General features: G+C 45.9%; 1 protein-coding gene across 5 annotated transcripts in view; it reads right to left on the reverse strand.

Moving 5' to 3' along the window:
* Prox1 (prospero homeobox 1) overlaps positions 1-17,411 on the reverse strand; it is a 50,974-nt gene that overhangs the window by 22,086 nt on the left and 11,477 nt on the right. For all 5 annotated transcript variants that reach the window (XM_060364910.1, XM_060364913.1, XM_060364912.1 and 2 more), the window contains exons 3-4: positions 12,186-12,291; positions 6,337-6,531 (exon numbers count right to left, since the gene is read on the reverse strand). In XM_060364910.1, coding sequence (XP_060220893.1) covers positions 6,337-6,531; positions 12,186-12,291 — 301 coding nt within the window. The remainder of the gene's footprint in view (positions 1-6,336; positions 6,532-12,185; positions 12,292-17,411) is intronic.

Genomic DNA, 17,411 nt, shown 5'->3' on the forward strand with positions numbered 1-17,411 from the left:
ACCCATACACAAAACACAAGGACAATTTTTTTTTTAAAGAGAGAAAAAGCCACAGGGTAGGTTACAGTCAGAAATGGGCTCTCCACGGTATGTTTTAAAGGATGGTCTTTTCACCAAATCATTTCACAGAGGCAAAACAGACAAACACAAAGAGTTGAGAGTTTTTCTCCTACATTAAATGGAGTAACTGATAAGGTCAGACACATGATACCTAAAGACACGGATCCACGAACTCTTGAAGTCAAAGGGCCTCTGTGCGCCGAGGCACAATCTTTCAAAGGAAATAGATCACAGAACTCCACTGAACCCCCTTTAAACTTTATGAAGCAGGAGGGGAAAAAGCTCTAAGTAGGGAAGCTAGACAGAAGAGCCTTGAACTATTTTCTGAAGGAAAGATGAGACCCTCCCTAGGCTGCCACAAAACATCTTTTTTTTTTTTCTAAGGGCTCCTCTGAACTTTGATATGTGCCAAGACACTGCTATTGAAAGCTGTATAATTACGTGCTATAGCCACTGTAGAAAATGCTTTGTTCACCCCAACAAAGGACAATGAGCAAAGTGGAGCGACATTACGCGCTACCTTTTTCTTTAAGAATGTTGAGAAAGGTCATGGGATGCTATCACTGATAAAGCTGTTGAGTAAGGGGGTTTTAAAGTTGCTCTGACTGTGCTTGAATGCAGCGCAATGACAAAAAGAGACATGGGGAGCTAAAAAAAATGCAATATTGCTAAACAGACCATAAATCAATGGGCTCCTTGCTTCATTATACTGATGAACACTTTGAATCTTAGAACCAGCCCAGAAGCGGCGCCTTGCACTGGGTGAGGGTGTGCCCTCCAGCCCCACTCCCAGCCCCCTGCCCACCCTGCCCTCTCCTCCCTCTCCCCCCTCAATTTCAAGGGACCGTTCTGTGGGACTACCTTCCCCGTCAGCCCTGTGTATACGTGTATTTAGGGATCATTTATTCAGTCTCTTAAAAGATCAATTTGGCTTGTCACCAGTGAGACTGGCACGGGAAGAAATGGGAAGTGGTTCTCCTCCTCCTTGCCACCCACTAAGAGTGTGTTGTGTAGAGCTTGTTTAAATGGCTTAGTGGCTTTGAGGCCAAAAGACAGCAATAGCTGTAAAGGGTTTTCAGTCAAGCGCCAGTTAGCCAAGCCATCGCTCATATTTAAGTATCTCTTCGGAGCAGAGGGAAGTGCTTCCAAAATCCACCTGTCTTCCTGCTTCTTTATGGAAAGGCTTCCAAGCGCACCCAGTCTGCAAGGGCTGGTTAGAAGCAAACACAGGTGGGGCAATGATAACTTCAGGCTGTGCCGAGGGGTGTGTGTGCCGAGGGGGGTGTGTGCCGAGGGGGATGTCTCAATGTCCAAGAAGAAAGTGAGAAAGTACACGAAGAAGTCCACAGAAGTACTCTTCCTGCCTGTCTTGTGTCATTAGAGAAATGTCAAACCCACAGGCCCTGTGATGGTTATACCCTGTGACATGTTATGCCTGCTGCTACCGTAGGAAGCGGCATTTACCAGCCCACTAATGAATGAATTAAGTTCCTGGTTCTATTTATTTCTAAGCCTTCCAGCCCCCAACCTGAGCCCTTAAAAAGGGGCAAAGGAGATTAGTCAGTCTTACTGGGAACTTGGACTCTGCCTACAGGTTCACTGACTAACCTGTGGGGGGCCAGTGACGGGGTCTGGCTTTCCACAACGGAACCACTTCATGGTACCCACGGGGAAAGTGGGTCCCCTGCGCCAGATGGCTGTCACCATATTTTCTTCTCACCTTACACTCATGTCACCCCAATCTCCAGCCTATACTTCATGCTGTCCTCTGAGGTGCATTCAAGTGGTAGCCAACCAAGGCAGCACAGAGACACCACAGCTCTCTGGGCCCCAGAAATGGTGGGATTGACCCAAGCTGCACAGATTTGCTGCCGAGCCTGGGTTCCTCACAAACTGGAAAGCCAGCTTCAGAAACTGACAGGAAGCATTCCCACCGCTGAGGGGGAAACAGAAAAGCAATAAGATCTGACTTCATTGGCCCCCAAAGTCGGAAGTGCGGGCATGATCTAAAAACTGGAGAACACTGCCAAGCCTCCTTTCCCTGCCTATACAAAATATATTTTTTTTTCTCTTTTGGAAGCTCTTCAAAGTGAAGTGAGAACGAAGCTGGGAAACAGAGGCGGTCACACCTGGAAGGATGAGTTTCTCGTTGCCAATTTCATTAAACGAGAGAGGCAGGAGTGAAATATGCTGCTGTAATTGCACAGCTTCCTCTGGACACTTCTGTACACTTATGTCCAGAAACGCCCCCTACCCTCCCTGCAGCGCAAACTAAAAGCGGCATTCTCTCCCCCCTTTGGTGTCTTCTTCCACATCCCCTGGGTCATCTCAAACTCTCAACACTCCAAGCCTGGATGATGTGCCCAGAGTCCTGGCAATTGTGAAAGCTGATACAAAAGGCAGAGTAAGCTCTCCTGTCACTTAGAAGGTCCTGACTCAGAAAGGCCCGGAAGTGCCTGCCCAGAAGAGGGAACCCTGCAAGCCACTCCCTCCTAGCCACTGATAACCATCCTCATCTGTCTCACTTCTCTCTGGGGCAGGGACCAGCAACCTCTCTGGCCTGAAAAGCCATCAGCGTCAGGCACTTGTGGGCTGGGGGCTGCTAAGCAATGACAGAGGTACCACAACCGGTAGGACACAGGCTGGAGGGTACAACCCAGGCTGAGAGAAAGCATGGAAGACAATGCCTTAGTACAGAAGTGCCAAGTCAGAGCGCCCCGCTGCCTTCTTGTCTGCCGTGTGGGCCCCACCCACTTGGGATAATTTAGAGAGCAGTCGAGCTTTGCTCTCATTGTTCTGTTTGTGTCCTCGTTGCTGCTATTGCCTCCAGTAAGGAAGCTACTACCATGCATGCCCCAAAGGAACATCAGTAACCAGACAACAGGTGTTGGCTACTTCGTTACTGCTATACACAACCTGTGAGAAGCCTGCATGTGTGCCCCCCACCACCACACTCACATGTGCACATGGAGGTCAGAGATTGGTATCTGATGTCTTGCTTTATCACTCTCCACTTTATTCTTAAGACAAGGCCTCTCACTGAGCCTAGAGCGCATGGCCGCTGGGCCCCGAAAATTTGCCTGTCTCCCTTCCTCCCAGCTTTTACATGGGTGCTGCAGATTGACACTCAGGTTCTTGTGCGTGTCTGGAAAACATTTCACCAACTGAAGCGTCTCCATGTCCCCAGCTTTAGGAGGAAATTTAACCCATTAGATGTTGGATGGTGTCAGCGGCTAACAGAGGGACAGTCCCCTCCTTTGTACTGACTGGATCTTTGAGCAAGACAAACATCTCTCTGCTAAGCTTCACCTCTGTTTAAAAATTCAGACAGAGACAAGACTCTTCACTTTTCCATTCTCCCCACCAGCCAAGGCAGAAACCACTAGCTATTTTAGTTGATTAGAGAAACTCCAATGCAAGAGTGAAGCTGTGAGCACTATCAGCCCAGGCATTCGGCAAAAGGTGCCGGGGCTACTTTTGGCTCACAGCCACAGCCCACACTGGCAAAGCTACAGAGATAAGAATGCTGGCTTTTTAAGCATCTCACTTAAGCAGTGACCTCTACGCTCAAAGGCACAGAAAGGAGGGATCCCTTATCTGAAGGTTTGTAAGTTAATGTGCCAAACTGAGAGGCCTCGTTAAAAACTATTTAGCATTGTGTGAATGTGTGTGTGCCAATGCATTCGTGTGTGTGTGCGTGTGTGTGTTCCTGTGTCGTGGTGTGTTTGTGTGAAAGTGTTGTGCATGTGTGTGAGTGCCTGTGTGTGTGAGTGCCCATACGTATGAGTGTGTATGAGTGTGTGTTTACACACACACACACACACACACACACACACACACACACACACGGGTGAGTTTGTGTGTAGAATAGTCAGGGCGGAGACTGTGCTGCTGAGCCTTGCTCTACACATTTCTGGTAAGAGCCCATGTTTTGTTTGTTTGTTGTTTAGCTGGTTGGTTAGTTGGGTTTGGTTTTTGGTTTGAAGGAGAAATTGGCCTCAGAATAGTCAAACAACTTGGCCAAAGTCACAGGAGACATGACAGGATTCCTGCCTAGGCCCCATTCTCCTTGTAGCGAGCATTCTTAAAATAGCCTGTGCAGATAAAGGAGAGGTGGCCTGGCTGGAAGTGGATGTGATTCACAGAGAAAGAGCTATCAGATGGTAATCACACGGAGGAGGCTTTGGATGATGCTAAATGCAGCAACTTGCTGGGTGCCTCTCCATGCCAGTGTCCCCTGTTTGTGTCATTTTGCTCCTTGTGCTGGGAATAGGGGATTAAATTCCAGCAGGTAGGTTTAAGTGCCCCGGAAATCCCAATGTGCATCTGAAGGCCCTGTCCCCTCTGGCATATGATAAGAAACTGACTCATGAACAGTGGGTAGCTTTTTTTTTTTTTTAATTAAGGCTGAGGCATCTGCCCAGTAAGAATGTGTTGCTCCTGGTGTAGAGGCTTGGAAAAGAAGGAACAAGAAGCCAAGTTCTTGCACAAGATTTCTTAAAAACTCTAGCCACTGTCATGACTCCAGCTTTGGAAGGTAAAGCTTGCTTGTATTCTGCCCACACAATCAACCAGTACCGTGACAACGGAGACTCTGAAAAGATAGGTTTTAGGTGAGGGGAGGTCGGATGTCTCAGTAGTAATAGAACTTGCTGCCAAGCTTGATGATCTGAGTTCGATCTCTGGGATTCACATGATGAAAGAAGAAAAATGGCTCCCACAAGTTGCCCTCTGACCTTCCTGCACTCTCCATCTCTCTCTCTCTCTCTCTCTCTCTCTCTCTCTCTCTCTCTCTCTCTGTCTCTCTCTCATATGATAAATAAAGGAATACAAAAGTAGTGGCTCTGAACTCCCCTATTTTTAATGCATTCAGCAGAAGAGAAATTTTGTTTCCAACACGTGCAAGAAACACAATGGTCTTGGACAATAAAGATACAATCGATAGCTTGCTGGATAACCATTCAAACTTTCAAGGAAAAACTTTGACTTCCCCCTTGGGAAGATTGCAAGCACCGGGGAGCAGAGATGGAAAGGAGTGAACAAGCAGTCAGAATATGAGTGGGTCAGGTCTTTTTACAGACAGAGCCAGACCATAGGGGTTCCTCCTTTCCTTGACATGAAGATGTTTTGGGGCATCCCTGGGTGCGTATCCACAGGAAGAAAGCAAGAATACTAGCTAGCATGAGGTCCCTAGAATTCCTGCCCTCATGGAGAAGCAACATCTAACCAAGAAGAGTCAAGGAATGGATCAACTTTGTCAAGTGCCATCTGCCTACCCTTCCCCGGGGTTCCGACTACAGAACTCTCACCACACCCCAAACTCCAGCTATTGTTGCCCAGGCCCGCAGTCTCAGCAAATGCCTTTGTAAGCACTGGGAGCCTTGTTCTGCGGTCTCGCGCGGTGATCACATGTCGATGAAAACTGTTTGCCTATAAAGAAATGCCTGACTCGTTGTTGCATGGATATGGCTTCCTGGGAATGGTCTGTATTGCTGTGCACACGTCAGGATCGTACACACACGTAAGAGGAGCACACACACAGGTATAAACCAAAGCAAGGTGGCAAGATGGCTCATGGACTCAAAGCTCTTGACACCATGAAAGAAGACCCTGCTTTGATTCCTGGGCTTCATGTGCTTGGAAGGAGAGAACCGACTCCCACAAATTGTCCTCTGAACTTGATGTCCACTCTACGGCTCAAGTGCACCCCCACGCAAGGTCGCACACTTGTGTGTACACACTGGACAAATAAATGAAAACGCAACTAAAAGTTTTTGATCAAAAAAATAAATAAATAAAAAAGATGTGAATGGATCTCTTTTAAAATACGCTTAGTAAATTTTCATGCCACTTCCTTCCATAAAGGAAATGACTTTGAAGTGAAGGTGGAAACCACAGACCACTCAGTCACCATCTCTAGACTTCTTAAGAAGCACCTCTGCAGTCACCATGGCATGCAGTGTGCACATTAGCTCAGCTGCTCCTCCAGAACATGACTGAAAGCACCCTATATTCGCCCTTCACTTCAGACCTTGCAGCTCCCTTTCCTGTGGCCACCTGAGTCCTCCATATAAGCTGAGATGGAGGACGGGAATGGAAATGGCCCTGGGCGAGCCGCGATGGTTGTGAGGGGAAGTTCCTGGTTGCTGCTCTGCCTGACACTGTTGAGATGTGCTTAAGTAAACCTTTACAAAAGCAGATTCAGAGCCTTTCCCAAAGAGCACAGAAACAAATCAATGCAAAAGGAGGTGGGAACGCCCGGAGACTGTCTCCTACCTCAAAGTCATTCGCTTTGTTGTAGTGCATGTTGAGGGCCCTGTAGAGCTCGCAGTCTCTGGTGATGGACAGCTCTTCTGTGCTGGTGACCCCATCGTTGATGGCTTGCCTCGCGTACTTCTCCATCTGAATGTAGTAGAACTCGCGGAAGTTGCTGAACCACTTGATGAGCTGGGACGTGATGCACCTGTTGAACTGTTGGGGTGAACGTTGAGAAGCGTGAGTGCGCCGCCCCGTCGCTAGCTGACTTTTCCTGAGCACTGATACACCTTCACTCTCTGCTCTACCTGGAAAGGGAGGTGCTATGGACCACCAAAATGGCGGCAAGGGGAAAGAAGAGTCCCACAGACAACTAGGGAGCAATCCAGTGACAGAAACCACACCCTCTATACTTTGGGGGGAGAACCCACATTCTAAATTATCTTAAAGAAAAATCCACTCTTCTGTCGTCAGTAGAGCACAGGCATCTATATACTCCACAGGAGCGCACCGTGTGTATACTTAAAATAAGGATTCTGTCACTGCATGGTAATCCACTTCAATGAGGAAACCTGCTGCTCAGTAAAATGGCAGGACTGGGTTTACATAGGTTTCAGTGCTGGGTGATCCCATGCCCATCGCTCGATGGAGGAGTTTGCCCACAGTCTTTACTTCCAATGTGGTCTGGGGAGAGCCTGGTACCCGTTCCTATGCTTCCTGCAACTAGCGCTGGAAGGCCCAGGCCTTCCCTTGATGGCTGTGCCATTTGTGAGGCATGGTTAAGACACAGGTCACAGATGGCAGAGATAGGAGCTTTATTACTTTTTTTTTTCCATGCCAAGTGATCGGGCTTTAAAAGTCTGTTTACCCAGGTTTCCCATTGACCTTTGAAATGGAGATGTCTTTCTGAATGCTGGCAAATGGTCCCATCCTTACTGACTGCTTTCCTCACGGCAAGGACAGGTGTGTCCTAACTTGCTAAGTCAAAACCAATAAATCCATCTCTTGCTCTCGGGCAGGCTGACAGACACCCTTGCCTTTTGTCATCAGGGCCATTCCTTTCCCTGGGCCCCCCAGCAAAGGGTATGAATCCTTCAAAAGTCCACAAGGAGCATTTATCAAACCCTGGCCCTGAGACTATCCAGGCTGCAACAAGATGACAGCTAAAGTGTGTATGGGGCTGTAATTACTGCAGAAAGTTGTTTCTCTGCTAGCAAAGATAATAAGTGAATGAAAATTTATGGTAGAGAATGGAAGTCACAAGGAAACAGGCACAGGAGGCTGGTGTTCCTCCCAAAAGGCCATCTTGCATCCTAATTGCTGTAGAGTTGCAAGGGCCCTTACAGATAATTGACCAGAAAATGATTAAGTCATCAGCAAACCGCTTCTGCTTGCAAGAGTTCAAACATGTACTTAACCTGCCCAAGAATTATATTTTCACTCTGTGCGTCTGCTCTGTCTCCATTCAGCCTCGCGGGGAACCCGATTAGAAAGACAACTGAAGGACCCCCGTTATCTGATCTTCTGGTGGCCGATTTCAATAGAACTTAAACCCATTACGATTTGCTGAAGTCGGACTTCTTTCCATTTATCTCAGCAGTAAAATACACTGTCCAAATTTCCAGACACTGAGATAAGGCCTACAGGCCCCCGTGACGGCTAACTGTTCCTTTTTAATTCTTTTAGAACAAGAAACAAAACATTACAAAATGATAGCAGGCTGTGCACTGGGGAATGAAAATTGCTTTGACATGGAGATTAGGCCTCTGTATTGTTACAAGACATTGTCTCATATGGACAAGAGTACTGTAGGGGGAAAAATAGAAGGGTATTTTTTTTTTCTAGAATGGTCATGAATGACCTAATGGAGGGGACAAAAAAGTAAGTGCACTTGCCATTATGTACGAATGGGACATAAAGGGAGATTTAAAGCGTATTGTTGGAGGCTGGAAATACCAGAGAGAGAAAACGGGCCCAAACAACAGACTCCAAACAGGAGCTGGGCGAAATGAGCAGTGCCCACAGCTCTGAGAGCGGGGCTTTCCCCTCCACCGAAGGAAAATGTGCTCTGTTTTTCATTCCTGGTCAAGAGCAAAACGCAAGCAGGCCGTTCTCCAAATCTTCACGGAGAAGGAGGAAAAGTATTCAACTTTAAAAGAGTCGATTCTGAGCATTCTGTGCGGTGCTTACGAGCAAAGGATCAATTGTTCTATAAAGGCAAGCTCTGTAGTGTGTTAATGTGTTACTGCAAAAACTAATCGCTTCAATAAAGAGGCTGTGTTTCCAGAGTGTACGAGTCTCTGTGACTTTGATTAATGCTTCCCACGGGACATCTCAGCCTCAGTGTGGGCTGGAGAAACTTCCTAAATATTCAATGAGCATGGTCAAAAGATGTATAAAACAAATCAACCTGACACCTTAATCCGGCCAGGCAGCAGTTGACTCAGGGTGGAGGGGACGAGATACATCATTTTACTCTGCAGGCTCGGAAGGCTGTGAGCGCCTGCTCTTCAAAGCTGGAATGACACCGAATCTGTTGTGCTTAGTGGCCTAGGAGTTATTGGTGTGTACTTTAAAATCACCCGTTGGAGAACAGGAAGGCAGGGCAGCCCTTCCAATCTGGCATCTCTTGCACATTTATACACTTGTTCTTCTCAATGGACCTGAAACCACAAAGGGCAGAACTGCTCGCCTGAGTGTCTGGGGAGGGAATGGAGCTGGAGTCTCTGGAAGAATACAGAGCTTCCGATTCTCACTGGAGCAGCTGAACTGAGGTGGCCCAGCGCTTGTCTCATTCCCCATCATTCCTACACCCACATCTCTGGACCCCCGTGACTCCCTTCTCCTCCTGAGTGACTGAAGATCATCTGTCTCCTTCAGCAGTGGAAGCCACTTGGGGATGGTTAGAACAGGTCCAGGCCTGGAGGAAGGCATGAAGTCACGTGCCTCATTCAGTCTCAGCTCGCCTTTAGGAGTTCCCTGAAGGATGAACTCCATCTAACACCTGATCTCCAGCTATGGCTGTGACAGACATCCAGGAAACACGTAACGCAAGAATTAAATATTCTCTGCATACGCTGTTTCTCAGGTTATTTTTATTGCAAAACTAGTGTATAACAACTCTTTGATGTGGAAATGACTCAACAATTTGGAAAAGTGTATTTTATTAGGATTTTAGGAGCTTTTCTTAGATGAATGTGCCACAACCAAATGTTGTATGTCTTTTTCAAGATATATAGCTGAGTGGCATTTCAGATAAAATTCTAGGGTCCCCTTTCCACTTCCTAGGGCTCTAGAAATTCTGAAGTGGTTTCTTGGATCTGAACTACAATAAAACTTTGCACTGTGTATGAATACATAGCACAGGACCTATTTCTTCTAACCTTGAAATGAAACAGATACGATTTGTGTGGGTATATGGGAACCAGAATAATGTGCACACATTTGTGTGTAAGCAGAGAATCAGCATTTAGGCTTGGAATCATCCTGACGTTAGGGGAGTCCCAGGGTCCTCTGCCATTGTCATCTGAAAGTTGCAAAGCATCTCTTTATACTGCCTCCTACACACGTCATCCCAAAACCACTTCTGTAAGCTCAAGGAATACAAATCCACTCATTACTTGCCAAATTAAAAGATGCAATTAGAAAAGTTAAAGTGTAAAATTCATTCCAAAAAATAAAAGAGAAACAACCTTCCATGGTTTTCTGCAGTGGGCCACACATCCTACTGTTTCCTCTCATTACAGAGGATAATTATTATTCAATTAAACTCAGACTTTAGTCACCAATTTTCCTAGTGCTGATAAAGTATGGATAGAACCTAAAATTGAATATTAGTGCTTTAAAAAAATGAAACATTTGCCCAGGTGTTTATTGTGGCTCGGGTAGCCAGTTGACTAGGTGTGTTCTAGTCAACTAGGAGGAATGAGATGTTTCCTCCTCTCCCATGTATAACATTGCCCACCTTAGCCACTCATCATTCATGCAAACGCATGAAGCCTGGAACATTTTTAACGTCTGTGTCTACTTTTGAGTAGTGCTGTTTGGCTCCAAATGGCTTGGGCTTTCCACTCCCCAAGAGGCTCATTTCCCTGGTGAGTGAGTGACCCTCATATTTATGAAGTTCCTCGGTTTGTCTCTGAGTGAAAGGTGCTATATAAAAATATGTGGACCGATGTCACAATGTTATAAAAAAGCAACTGATCATTGCAGTGAGGGATCAAACAGGAGGCAATAAGACACACGCATGTGCGCACATGGCGAACAAAATTATAACCTTCCTTTTCCCCCTCTTAGGACGAAAGACAGGTGGGTCAGGTCCTCAAAGAGCTTCAGGCACATTCAACTGACAGTCAGGGAGAGCTATGAGCGTGGCTAAAATTACTAAAAACATTATGAAAATTATTTTGTGATGTGTGTGTGTGTCTATGTGTATCTTTGTATATGTGTGTGTGTGTGTTTATCACTATTGTTCAGTTCTTTAGTATGAACTTTGGGCAAGACAATGCCCGGCCCCATTGTCAAAAGGTTGGGCATGAGACTAAAACTGGCCAGTCATCAACCACTTGTTCTAATCACACAGTGAGAGCCACCTCCGAATGCAAGGCCTCTTTCCTGGCTCTCCACAGCATCCCGCTCTTGTAAGCCTATGGTTCCTCTGACAGCCTTAGGCTACTTTTCCCTTTCTGCACAGTTTGTTGGAGGAGGAATAGAGCACACCTTCACTTAGGAAGCACAGCGTGAGAGAAGAAGCTGGAGTTGATACACAGTTCAGAAGCAAACAGGAAGGAAGACAAAACTTTTTCCCTTTAGGCCAAACTAAACATCAGTGTCGGGAACCAAAGTAAACTGGCCCGCAAAATGAGGCCATGGGTTCAACTTGGGCATGAGATGCCAGCAACCTGTGAATGAGCTGGTATATCTTGGTGGTTTCTGAGATTTTAGTTGAAGAAATCGGAATTTGTATACACAGATACAGTAGGCAGGAAAAGGGTTGAAGGGGACAAACACCCAACCCCCCCAAACCAATGTCAGCTAATGTAATGTTTATCGATTCCTTGGATAATGATACTGTGAACGTCGTTAGAGTCATCAAAACCCAGTCTATGTTTTTAAAAAAGTTACAGATGATTAACACAACACCAAGTTGATGCAAATAATTACTTCAAACCCACACACAACACAGATGCACACACGAACACACATACACACACACACACACGAACACACACACACACACGCAGAGAACCAGGAGGTCCCAGTATTCTGTGCAATGAAGGGGGCTGCAGCTGTAGGCCGACAGCTTTCATATCCTCATTTGAATAATGTGTCCTGAATCTGTCACTTTATTCATTCCCCTTATGCTCAGTGTACTCTACACCAACAACAAATTAAGTTGTAAATAAGAGACAATCATCACTTTTGTTTTTAAGCAGCTACTGCGTGGAGAATTTCAATGTACACTCCTTTCGACAGGAGGAAAAGGAGGTGCTGAGAGTTAGCTTTCAGAGGCACAAATATGTAGAAACCAACAAAAACAGAAACAGTTTACTGTTGCAAAGGGGGGTGGATTTTTCTTTTCTGGAATGTCTGGGCATTACCAGTGGAAATTTCATCCAGGAAGCTACTAAAACATGTCAAGACAGGGGCAAAGACTCCCAGACTGAACTGATAACCCGTGTGACTTAGGAAACACTCTTGGGTCTTACTGGACAAGTTTGGTTCACACCATTAGACAGAAGGACAAGACCAATCAGTCACCCCCAGGAGTGGCCATAAGTTCACCCACACTCATTTCCACCCATTCTCAAGAGTCCAGATACACCTGCAGCCACAGACGATGAGAGGTGGGAAATAAAGGCGCTTCCTACCTTTACATCGGAGAAGTAAGTCTTCAGCATGTTGGAGCTGGGGTAACGGGTATAAAAGAACATGAGCTTTGCCTTCTTCAAGTGATTGGGTGATAGCCCTTCCTGCATGTAGGATGCCGCTGGTTAAGGCACAAACACGATTACACAGAAGAGTGGATCCGTCCCATCCCCATCTCCACACACACTCAGCAGCCCTGGGAAGGCTGGGGGTCACCCATCTAGCCTCTGGAATCTATCACTAACTGGCCACCTTGCAATCAGAATGCACGCTGCCTGTCTCAGATTGCCAAAGGGAATGGTTAGAATGGACAGTCCAGTTGTAGGCTCTTGGCTACTAACTGGTAGGGATGGTCAAGCCCTCCTCCCCCATTTGAAGTCCAGTATGCTATCCATCCAGCTCACTTGTTGCTAAGGAGACGAACCAGCCTGAGGCCCACTGCAGGAGTCTCAGCTTCTTTCCTTCTCCACAGGAACCATTCTGTTTGCTCTTTTCTCTACACTATGCAGTTTACATCAGATGTCACAGTGGCCTAGGTAAAGCCCGTTATTTTAAAATGATTATGCAAGCTTCATGTCCTACCTTGTAGTACTGACATAGTAAAACTTCAAGATTCAGTTTTTTTCCTATCTTATCTTGATTATTTTTGAACCGTTTCCTTTGACAATTCAGACGTGGGAGGGGTAGCCTGGCACTAGAGGACAAGGAGTGGGGTGTTGCTTTTTTTAAAGCAACGGTCCAACACCAAACACAATTTGCCTGTCCTGGATTTATAGTTAACTCCTTTGAGAATGACACAGTAGTTGGGGGCTAACAAATCAATACGTGTGGGTTAGTAGATCAATAAGCAGCCACTTACCCCAAATAAGAAGGCCTATTTATCTGGAAACATCATCACCTTTTAGATCTGTAAACAGTGGCAACGAAAACAGTTCCCAGGAGAATGGAAGGCTAACCATAACAATCCAGGCTGCCTGCTTCTCTCCCAGATTCTTGGCACTCCTCAGCAGGCTCCGAGCTGGGATGGCTCTGGTCACATCTGTGCCGCAGCCTGGCCCTGCCATTTCCTCAGCAAATTAATGGCTTTATAATTTATCAGAGATGAAGATGCACGTGGAGAAAATCAATGTGGTCCCCCACAAGGTCAATTAAGGGTCCTTCCTAGAGGCTCCTCTAAGGACTATCTCTTAAAGGAGAGTAGGAAAAAATAAGGCTAGAAAACAGAAAGTGTGTGTGTGTGTGTGTGTGTGCACGTGTGTGTTTGTGTCCCACACACTCTTAGCTCCCCAGTGAAAATTTCACACCTTAGGAAGAAAGGTCGGATAAATACAGACATTTGGGAAACAGAACGGGTTCCTGGTGACCTCCCATTAGGAGTGGAGCTGAGACTCCCAAGAAGAGCAGGGAGCCAGAAAGGATCTGGAGATCCGCAATCAAATTAATATCGATAAGCCCTTGACTACTCCTGACCAAACACTCTGCCTGCCGAGACTGTGTCCAGAGGACAAACCCCCTCCTTTATACCCTACACTGTTAAGGAGAAATAATAAGATCTCCTTTGTTTTAAATGGAAAAGTTAACGTTGTATGCCTGTGTGTGTGTTTGTGTAGCTGAGAGTAAACACTGAAGAAAGAAATTTTGATTTTTCTATGTGCAAGCCAAAGCAGCTTAACTGAACTTGTGTTTTTGTTTAAGGTCCTTAATGATTACAAAGACGATAATTTATGGCTGACATACTTGTTGTGCCAAGGAAAAGCTGAAAGGCCCTCCAGTAACCTCCATTAGACCGATCGAGGCGGCTAAAGGAGCCGGGCACACTTCAGGACCATCTGTCCAAATGGATAAGTGAAATCACAGTGGCAAGCTGTCTCCCAGCCTCGCGATAAGAGTTTTAAGCGAGCCCAAACTTGAATGAGTATCTCCGATCTGGGTTCCAGTCTTTTCTCCCCGAGAGCCCTGTACACGCTTCTAAGCTCCAGACCCTGAAGATTTGGTCTCCTACAAAAGACGAACTGTTTTCCTGCGTGTCTCAGAGAGACACAAAGGTTGTCCAAATACCCTGGGGCTTTCCATGCATCTAAATTTTGTTAAGAGAGTTCAGCTCTTTGTATTAAAAAAAAAAAATCTATGCTCTTTTGATCAGAAATTAGAGGCTTTTATTTAATGACATTTTTTTTTCTGATTCAGATTGCTCAGGTTTTTGCTTCAAGATGTTTCCGGTTGGTAATAGCTGGAATCATGTCCAAAGAGAACACAGTCTCTGTCCCTGGCGACCCTGTGTGATCTATACAAAATTCTCATAAAATATACGTTTCTAATAAACTATTAAAAATAGCTAATGAAACATTTAAAAGCCAGCAGCTAGATAATCCTTTTTTTTTTTCCTCCTCAAAATCAATCTGAACTGACCAATTGGTTAATTTCCCTTTTAAGTGCTTGTGCTGAGAGCAACTGTTCTTCCAAGAAGGCACTAGCTGTTTCCTGGATACTTGCACACGCACAATGACTCACGACGGAATAGTCAGTAAACACACAGCTGTACCGAACTCGGGCTGAGCTCCATTCAAGGCCAGGAAAGAAAATGAGCACAAATAAACACGAGGGAGGTGAGGGGGTGGGGGAGGGGAGGGGTGCAAACGGGAGCTGTCCCGGCAGCTCACGAGGCCCGCCTCAGCTTTGTGAAGACAGATGACATTCAATTCTATGTGTAATGCAAAATAGACAATAACTGCAGAAACTTGAGATGGCTGCCAGGTGTAAAGAGAGAGAGAGAGAAAAGATGATAAATCCATAAATTAATGAAAGACATCTGCTCAGGCACATAAAGGATCAGGGAAGGAGAGGGGTTCAGCTGAACCAAAGAGTCCAAACAACCTGACAGTCTCAATGCCGTTTGTTTACCAAGCACAATATAACCTTACCTAAGTGGCAGCCGCAGGAGGAAGAGCCCAGGCAGCAAAAAGGCAAATGCAAGAAGAATAGGCCCTGAAGGCTACAGGAAGAAGAAAGAAATTTGTTTTTCCTCGTTCAACTCTGTGTTTCAAGCCGTGGCTCCGCACTGGGAAGAGGCTTCTCCCATTTTCTAAGCATGCTGAAACAGAAAGAGTTCCTCTTCCCTGATTTGCTCTGAGGCTTTCCCCAGAAAATTCAATGTGTAGAAAAGCACCAGGCTCTCATTTAGAGCAGGCTGTCCCTCTCTCAAGGACTTGACAGCATCAGAAAGCTGTGTAGGGTTTTGTTTGTTTATTTGTTTGTTTTAATGACTTTTTTTTCCCCTGGAGATGTCTGCAGCCATTGGGAATCTCATCTATGTGTTAAATTCTGAGGCCCTTCAAGGCTTCTAAAAGTGTCAGAGATCACACTTCACACCTGTAATCCCAACATGAGGGTTGCTGAGGCAGGAGGACCTCAAGGCCAGCCTAGGCTACATAAGGAGATCTTGCCTCAACAAACCAGAGAGAACAACAAAAAGCCAATCATCCATTCTCAACTGCTGTTTTATGGTTGGACTTTAGGCCATGAAACGGTTTTTCCTTCTCAACCCCAAATATCCATGAGACATCCTTCGCAAACATCAGGTCCACAGAACAGGCTAAGGATCTCCAGCCGTGCAGCTCTTAATGGTTCATCTGACAACCTTGGGATTGTACTGTGTGATGCAAATGGGAAAGGCCCACACAAGGCCATTCTCTTGAGATGCAAAGAAGATGAGTGACAAGGAACATCACGAAGAAAGACAATTGGCTGGCTGAATCTTGGGGAATTTGAATAAAACTTAATATTTGATTAAACAGATTCATTTGCAAAGATACTGAACACATTGCTTTATACCCAAGACATGAGCTCTTTGACCAGGTGCACTGAAGTCCCATTCAATATGGACACGAGTGACTTCCTTCCTTCTAGAGGGACCACAAGGCTGTGAGCCTAGTATCATAAACATGTATGACGAATGTGTTCATCAGAGCCTGGAGGCCCCGGAGAAGCAGGTATTCAGCACTGCTCTCTATCATGGCTACTTCACTGAGGAACAGGAAGGCCCTGGGGAGTAAGAAAGAGGCTTCTTCTAGGGGGAAATGGTGCTGTCCTGAAGTGATTATCCAGGGGCAAGTTGTTCCCTTAGCACGTACAAGCCCCTGGGTTAGGTCTCCGGCATACTAAGGTTTTAAAAAATGCAAGTTATTCATGACAATGTAAAGACTATCACACTCATGGTGGTCCCGTGTGCCATCCAGCACTTGTTCTCTGTCATACTGACATCCCCCCCTAAGTTCTCGTCCTACAGAAACTGAAATAAAATATTACTTGCTATGATTCCTCAATATTTTACCAAGCAAAGCTTGAGAGGTTTGTTGTTTGTTTTGGTTTTTGTGTTTGTTTGTTTGTATGTTTTGGTCTAAGACTAAACAGACAGAATGGTTCTGCAGAACAGCGGGAGTCTGAGTGAGGCGAGTCGTGGGCATAGCCACAAGGGGAACAGGTGCAAAGTGGGAACAGGTTGCCTGTTGTGACTTGCCTGTCCTTTCCCAGAGTCCCGGCCAGTCCCAGGTAAGAGGAGGAGAGGAGAGCAGAAAGCCAGGGGTTAGAAGGTCAAAATGTGTGAGACAAAATGGCTAAATTCAGTAAGAGGCCTGAGGCCATGGGGCCTGAAGGAAGGAAGCAAACCCAGATGTAAACAACCTTACCTCAGGTGACCTGCATGTCTCCTGCCACACTGCTCAGAAGGGGCTCAGAGCAGCAGGAGACAGAAAAACCACTCTCCAAAGATGTGCCCACATTTTCTTTACAACCGTAGGTATATGCGAAGGCATTTCTTTTCCTTCAAATCTTCAAAATTCCTCAGCGGGTTAGATAGAGAGGGTGGCACAGTAAGCTTAAGGGTCACTGATGGCAAACCAAAGGAAGCACACTCCCTACAAAGCCATGTTAACAACAAAGGGGGTGTAATCAAAATTGTCTGATCATGTTATAAAGTCCAAAACTTAGAAGGCTGGCATTCTCAGCGAGACTTTTCTCTGTACTTTCAGGATTTCAAAACCTAGCTTATGTGCTCACCAAGATGAGCACGTGTTACTCTGTGTGTGTTTGTGTGTGTGTGTGTGTGTGTGTGTGTGTGAAAGAGAGAGAGAAAGAAAGAGAGGGAGGGACAGAGACAGACAGATGGACAGACAGGGAGACTGCTATTTGCTACTTGCTTTAAGATGCAGTTCTCTGAGGTGCAAGGAGCA

This window comes from Meriones unguiculatus, chromosome 11 (genome assembly GCF_030254825.1).
Source record: "Meriones unguiculatus strain TT.TT164.6M chromosome 11, Bangor_MerUng_6.1, whole genome shotgun sequence".
In the NCBI taxonomy this organism is placed as follows: Eukaryota; Metazoa; Chordata; class Mammalia; order Rodentia; family Muridae; genus Meriones; species Meriones unguiculatus.